General features: G+C 40.7%; 1 protein-coding gene across 4 annotated transcripts in view; it reads left to right on the top strand.

Annotated features, from left to right (window-relative positions):
- The window catches only part of LOC144973502 (uncharacterized), a 113,598-nt gene that overhangs the window by 103,399 nt on the left and 2,699 nt on the right, over positions 1–7,500 (top strand). For all 4 annotated transcript variants that reach the window (XM_078916006.1, XM_078916005.1, XM_078916008.1 and 1 more), the window contains one exon: positions 4,506–5,975. In XM_078916006.1, the coding sequence (XP_078772132.1) occupies positions 4,506–5,975 (1,470 nt within the window). The remainder of the gene's footprint in view (positions 1–4,505; positions 5,976–7,500) is intronic.

Raw genomic sequence — 7,500 nt, 5'->3', positions numbered from 1 at the left:
ACGTTTTCAGTGTCAGGCTATAATTTTACGATGGCTACGGTTTCAGAGTAGATGACTACTCTGGCATTACTTTAAAAATTCAAATTGATCCGACCAATTGGATGATACAAGGATTACTAAACTGTAAAGACAAAGCAAGAGACGGCCGATTAAGATCTAGATACTTTCATCTGATTATCTGATCAGAATCATGATGTGGAATTTCAGAAAATGTGTCGTTATTCAATGAATGTATGTAAGATTTTGACCCAAAAATCATAAAATTATATATATATTCTTCTTCTTCTTCTTCGTTCCTCTGATGGACATCTATGGCTGCAGTCCGATATCTGCTATAAAGTCTGTGGTCCGCTTTAGGTCCTCAGCCTCACCATAGAGCTTTGTGTTGAGTGTTGTAGGGGTGACCCAGTGGTTCGAACGTTGCACGTTGTATAATGGGCAATCCCTAAGCACATGTAAAGTGGTTTCATGGTCGGTTCCACATGGGCAATAAGGGGTTGTTCCAATACCTAGCTTTGTAAACATATGTCCTCTTAGTCTATTGTGTCCTGTTCGGAGGCGGAATAGAGTGACTTGGCTACTTCGCTGAATGGCATGGATTGGATCCTGCTTGTTGTGTTCCAGGTGTGTGTCATTCCTTTATTTGTCTATTTTTAGCTTTATTATTTTCTTTTGCTGATGGTAAGTGACTGACGACTTCGGTTGTTCCTTTTGGGCTCCTTCTTTGGCCAGTTGATCGGCAATTTCATTTCCATATATACCTACATGACTTGGAATCCACTGCAGCACACTTTTTCCTGTTTTATCAGATAAGCCCTCAAGGGCCTCCACAATGTGTGCGGCTCCAGAGTCCTGGTAATTCTCAATAGACCGGAGAGCATCATCAGAGTCTGTCAAGTAAACCACATTTTTCCCGTATATTCTGTGATCTCTGGATAGTTCTTTTGTTGCATTGAGGATGGCTTTTTCTTCAGTTTTAGTACTTGTGCACATTGAACCCACTGATACAGATATTTTTGTTTCTGTTTTATCTGTCCAGTGTATGAGTGCACCAGCACCTCCATTCATGAGGGGGCCGGAAACTGAGCCATCTGTATAAACTCTTATCCAGTTGGTCATTGGGTATTTTTTATCGATCATCTTTAGGGTTTGAGCATTGTCATTATTGCTTCGAATGTTTTTCTTGTTGATGGTTATGGATTTTTGTTTCTTTTTCCACGGTGGTGGTTTGAGATTTGGGACATTGATTTGGGCAATATCTTCCTTTGGTGTCACTTTATATTTGCTCTCTAGTTTTTGTCCCAAAGCGATGAAGTTTTCCCTTTTGAGTCGATTCTCTTTCTTTTCCATTGTACTTGGATGCAGTAGTTGGGATTCCATGAATTTTATCTTTGAGAATTGTGTCATTATTTTTAAATTTCGTTGTTTTTTGAGAGGTTTTATTCCTGTGTGGGTTTCCATCTTGTGAATTGGTGTTGTTTTCATTGCTCCAGTGATCACGCGTAGGCATTGGTTTTGGACTTTTTCAACCTTTTGAAATTGAGCCTGTGAGCACGTTCCCCATGCCGATATGGCATAGTCTATTGCAGGTCTTACATATCCAAGATATGTCTTCTTCAGGACGTTTGAGTTTGCTCCCCATTGCGTTCCAGCAAGTTTTCGGAGAAGCTGCATTCTCTTGTACCCTTTCTGTTGACTTTCATCTATTTGATGTTTCCAAGTGAGTCGAGGGTCAAATTTAACTCCTAGATACTTAGGCATAAGGTCTTCTCTCAGAATCTTTCCATCCAAAGTTAATCGCATAGATTGCTTTTTGGTTGATAAGCTGAATGTTGTGTATGTGGTTTTATCAGCATTTACTCTCATACACCAGTCTTTTGTCCATTTGCTCAAAGCATCAAGAGTCATCTGTATCCTGGCCTTTGCAGTACCAATATTTCTTTCAGTGCATATCAGTGCAAGGTCATCTGCATACATGGCTGCTTTTACTCCTCTGCATTTGGTTTCGCAGATGTCATTGATAAAAACGACAAAGAGGGTTGGTGAGAGAACCCCGCCTTGTGGTACTCCATTTGTCATGTTCGTTTGCTTGCTTTTAGAGTTTTGAGTTTGGACTCTTGCTTTTCGATTTGTGAGGTAATCTTTAATCCATGCAAACATGTTGTGTGAAACGTTGGCTTTCTTAAGTTTGAGAAGTAGTCCTTTTGTCCAGACTTTGTCAAATGCCTTTTCCATATCCACCCAAACTGTGACTGTGTGTTTTTTTTCTTGGTAACCATTTTCGATCAGCTGCGAGATGTATGTTATCTGGTCCTCTGTGCAGCGAAATTGTCTGAAACCAGCCTGTTCATCTGATATCAACTTATTGCTTTCTAAATACCATTGGAGACGGCGATTAACAATTCTCTCCATCAGTTTACCCAAGCAGCTTGTCAAACTATTGGTCGGTAGCTTTCGGGTTTATTTTTTGGCTTGCCATCCTTCTTTATTGGTATCATGGTTGCCTGTTTCCATTTGAGCTGAAGTTTACCCTGTTTCCAACTTGCATTGAACAGTTGTTTCATTTTCCTCTTTGTGACGGTTCCTATGTGTTTCAACATGTCATTAGTAACATCATCTGGACCTGGTGATTTGTTCGTTTTTAGAGATTTCAAGGCAATTTCTACTTCTTCTTTTTTAATCGAACTGAACATGACATTATCTGTGGATTCTTTGGGTGTATCCTTGTGTTTTCTTAATTCTTTGTGGACTTCTCGTTTTCGTTCTTTTCTAATCTGTATACTCCCAACACTTGAGTACTGCTTCATAAAACAGTTTGCTGCTTGTTTTTTGTTGAGAATCCTCCCTGATCATCTTCTACTGATGGTGCAGCATATCTGTTTTCTTGTCCACTTAGAGCTTTGGTTAGGTTCCATAACTTTCTTCCGTCTCTGTCGTAGTCAAGTTGTCTGGTTTTTTCATGCCATGCTTCCTGTTTTGCTTTTATTGTTTCTTTCCTGAGAGTTTTTTCAGCCTCTTTGTAAATTTCCATATTCTCATCATTTGGCTCTCTCTCTGCTGTTTTTCTGTGTTCAGTGACTTGGCTGTTGAGACTTCCTAATTTTTCAGTCCATCCTGGACAGTAGTCCTTTCTTGATTCTCTGGGGATTGATTCTTTTGCAGCTTTCATGATTGACTTTGTGAAAGCTTTGGCTGATTTTTCCACATTCCTTGTTTTACAGTTTATCTCTTTTGTATAACTATCAGTCAACTTTGAAAACAGAGTCCAGTCTGCTTTTTGATAATTCCATCTCGGAGGTGGTGCCTTTCTGTCTTTTGCATATTCTTCAGTTATTTCAACCAGAATGGGACGATGATCACTTCCTGCCAGTTGATCCTTTATCTGTTTACTGACTTTTCCGGTGAGATCTTCAGATATGAGAGTTAGGTCTGGAGTTGATGTTGTCTTCCATGCTCTTGAGAAGTATGTATCTGGGTCATCTTCATTTCTGACAATTTGAAGCTTACTGTCTGTAAGCCAATTTTCAAGGGTTTCACCTTTTCTGTCTAAGTCATTGTATCCCCAGCTTGGGGAGTGGCTATTGAAGTCTCCCACAACAATGAACTGTTCTTCTTCACTTCTTATGTTTTCAATTGGCAGATTCTCTGATGGTGGGCTGTAACAGTTATATATTGTGTATTGCAATTTGTTTTTGGTAATTTTTACAGCCAATATTTCAACAGATTCATCTGTCGTTATTTCATTTGTCGCTATGTCATTTCTGACGAAGATGATTACTCACCTTGTTCCGTTCTTTTCTGTCTTTCCTAAAATGTTGATATCCCCTTATTGAACACCTAATGTTTTCTGTGAGGTGTGTCTCCTGAATGCAGGCAATATCTATCTTCTCATCCTGAAGAAACTTGGAGAGGGCAGTCTTTTTATGTTGTATCCCTTCTGCATTCCATTGTAGCAATTTGATAGTTCCAGTAGTCCGTAACCTTGCATCTCCTACCCTGGTTCCACAGCAGGAGGGCAAGGTACCACCAGATCGCTTGGGTGAACCCTGTTTATCAGGGCTCGACGCTAGGTCCGTCCGGCGGGAATCCCCAGACTTCGCGCCATATCGTCCGGCAGTTTTGTTGTCCATCATTGTGAGGAGGATGCGTGTCACATTAATTTTTGGGTTGGTTTCCCTCTCCAGACTATTTGCGCCTTTCGGCTCTGCGACTCCGACTTCAGCGGTTCTTTATTCTCTGGATGTGTTTCCATAGCCTTTCATCTTCCCAGATCCACAAGGCAGTGGTGGTTTGAAGTTGGAGTGTTCCTTCTCCTAGACAGACTGCTTTCCAAGGCTATGAGCTCTGTCCACCCATTAATGGTGTCTAGGCTGGGAGTCTATGAAGAATGTTCTTTATATTGTATATTCTTTGGAGTTGCAAACCCCTCTATTGTTAGGTCCTTTGACAGTCCAGCACTTGCTAATATGAACAAATTATAAAAATACTTATTTTGCATATTTCAGGCAACTCCAGATCTAAGTTGGTAGAGGAAAAACACAGCAAACATTATTATGCCGAGGCAGCCAAGTCAAATTCCAAACTTGCCAGGTCTCAAAGCGATATTCAACAAAAACCCAAAAGGCCCGTATCTCGCCATTCAAAGACAAGAGACTCTTCTTCAAATCAAGCAGCACCAAAAGTAAACAGAACATCTTCTTCCAACTCCAAAGACATGACACCTAGAGAGCAACTACAACGTAAGCAAAGACAGGCTCCGGCGCCACCACGGCCCTCGTCCTCTGTTATTCTTACTCAACAACACAGCAGAACGAATTCCAGAGAAATGCGTTTGTCGGCTTCAGCTCCAGGAAACAGAATCGGAATGAAATCGAAGTCCTTGGACTCGTTGGATGGCGTAGGAGGAGGTGGCTACTACAATAAGGCTTTTGATGCTGGGTTTGTCGATGGTCGTTTAGCGTCACTCAGTGGAGACATCATCTTAAAGCCAGCCGCTCCGAATCCTCCCAAGGTTGCTGTTGTGGCAGCAGCACCTTATCTAAGTTCCTCCTCAACCCCACGTAGCGACATTCTTCCAAACGGTGTCCTTGCCGGAAATGTGTCGACTTCGAATAAGGACAAAGATAAAAATAGCAATGACATCATCATTGGTGAAAACGAGATCCAAGTTGACACCTCTGCTACGGATAGTATGAAACTTCTTGCCAAAAACAAAACAGACGATCAAAAGACAGTTGTAGCCGTAGGAAAGCCCTCTTCCCCTTCTGACATCATTTCAAAACTGTCATCATCGACTCCCAGTGTCAAGGACATTGATGTAGTGATTGAAGATGTCCTAAACACTGTGGAAGACAAAGACCTCAGTAAAGGGCATGTACATTACATCTATCAAGGCGACATCTATGCTGTCCCAGACAAAGGCACGAGTCTAAGGGACGAAAGTGAAAATCCGATCATTTCTAGAATGAAGGAGATGGTAGTGGAAAAAACACGAATCAACAGCACCAAATCCGTATTGTCCTCTCGAGACCACTTAAATGAAAGTCTTCCGCCTTCTGCAAATAACACTCCGCGTTCTTTCATATCTACTTCTTCTGCGGATATTATCATAGAAAATGAATACCAAGAAATTGGCGACATAGTGAAATCAATGGAGAATACAAATAAAGATGATGATGATGAGAAAAATGGCGTGTTGATTTCTAATGACACCACAGAAAACGAAGTGATAGAAAGTAGCCACTTGCAAACGGCACATAAAGACATTGAGAGTGATAATTCAAATTTGGTGAATGGTGAAATTGAGTTTTCGAAACCAGGCAATGGGGACAGTGCAGCTGTGAATGACCATAAGAAGATTGGATGGGGGGATGCTGGCCAGTACGACGCAGTGGATGGTCGTGAAATATCCGTGCCTGCTTCACCCGTGGACGTCAAACCTGCTGACACGACGTTTGATGAGATAAATAACGCAGGTGTGTGATTTAATCTTTCATTATTTCTATCTATTTATCATTTGTGACCCATCGTCTCAAAACGGTAATATGTCGGAACGAACCATATGCTTAAAAGCCGAATTAAATGTCAAACTGTTCAAAAATATAAATTGTTTGCATTAGCACCCTAAAATACGACATTCATTCTCCTCAATAAAACATGCAAACTCAACACAAGTCTGATATTTCTGGCTATAAATTCAATTTTCAACATCTTAGCTAACCCGACTTAATACCGTTTTGAGACGAAGGGTCACATTTCGTTTACATGGCAACTACTATCAATAGTACACTTTTTTTATTTCTTTGTTCAACGATTCCAACGCCTATCTTTCTTTTTTTCATTTGCATATTTGTTATTCAGTTCACTTGCTTACTTTATAATTATTTTTATTAGCATTTCTGTATTCAGCGCATTCCTACAATGCCAACAAAGAATGCATTTCATAATCTTACATGTTTTGCTATAATATAAAGCCTTGTAGAAACAAACATGTGTCACATAAAAGGGTAAATAAACAAAATCTTCAAATCAAACGGTCTTAAAAACCTTGTTGGATTGCCAGTTTTAACTTTGTAATTTGAGCTTTTATGAGCTTTTTATATAGCGCAATATCCACAAAACGTGCTCAAAGCGCTTTACAAGGGGTCCATGGCCAACAGAGACATTAATCATGTAGGACGGGACATGAAGCCTGTTAGGCGAAATTACAATTTTTCGGACAAAGACTACGCTGTTAACAGTCAGGTACTCATTTTACACCTGAGTACGATGAGAGAACGTGAGTAAAGAGCCTTCTCCGAGGACTCAACTATGCGCCGAGCGAGGCTCGATCCAGGACCTTCCGATCCGAAAGCGAGTGTCATACCACTAGACCACGTAACCGTAATGAAGATGTAATTGAATGTATCATTATATCTACTTTATTTATTCAACCCTTTGTTTATCCATTCGTTTATCCCACATTGACTAGTTGTGCGGCTATGTCCGGAAGTCCCTGGGTTCGAGTCTTGCTATATGCGTCGCATAGTCGAGTCCTTGGAAAAGACTCTGAAATCAGATTCCTTCACAGTTCTCAGGTGTAAAATGAGGTCCTGGCCATTAATAGCGTTTGTTTTTGTTTGTATGTCTCCAGGCCCCGTCTCTGGGGTAAAGGATTCAATTGGGGTTTTTGTTTGTATGTCTCAAGTCATCGTCTCTGGGGTAAATGATTCAATGATTTTTTGTTTGTATGTCTCACGGCACTGTCTCTGGGGTAAATGATTCAATGGTTTTTTTGGTTGTCTGTCTCCAGGCACCGTCTCTGTGGTAAATGATTCAATGGGTGTTTTCTGTTTTTATGTCTCCAGGTACCGTCTCTGGGGTAAATGATTCAATGGTTTTTGTTTGTATGTCTCCAGGCAGCGTCTCTGGGGTAAAGGATTCAATGGGGGTTTTTTATTTGTGTGTGTCCAGGCAGCGTCTATGGGGTAAATGATTCAATTGGGTTTTTTTGTTTGTATG

This window comes from Berghia stephanieae, chromosome 5, assembly GCF_034508935.2.
Source record: "Berghia stephanieae isolate SIO BIC M18660-M18661 chromosome 5, UCSD_Bste_1.3, whole genome shotgun sequence".
In the NCBI taxonomy this organism is placed as follows: Eukaryota; Metazoa; Mollusca; class Gastropoda; order Nudibranchia; family Aeolidiidae; genus Berghia; species Berghia stephanieae.
Note: the sequence above shows the minus strand (reverse complement) of the source record. Positions and strands in the feature narration are given on the sequence as shown.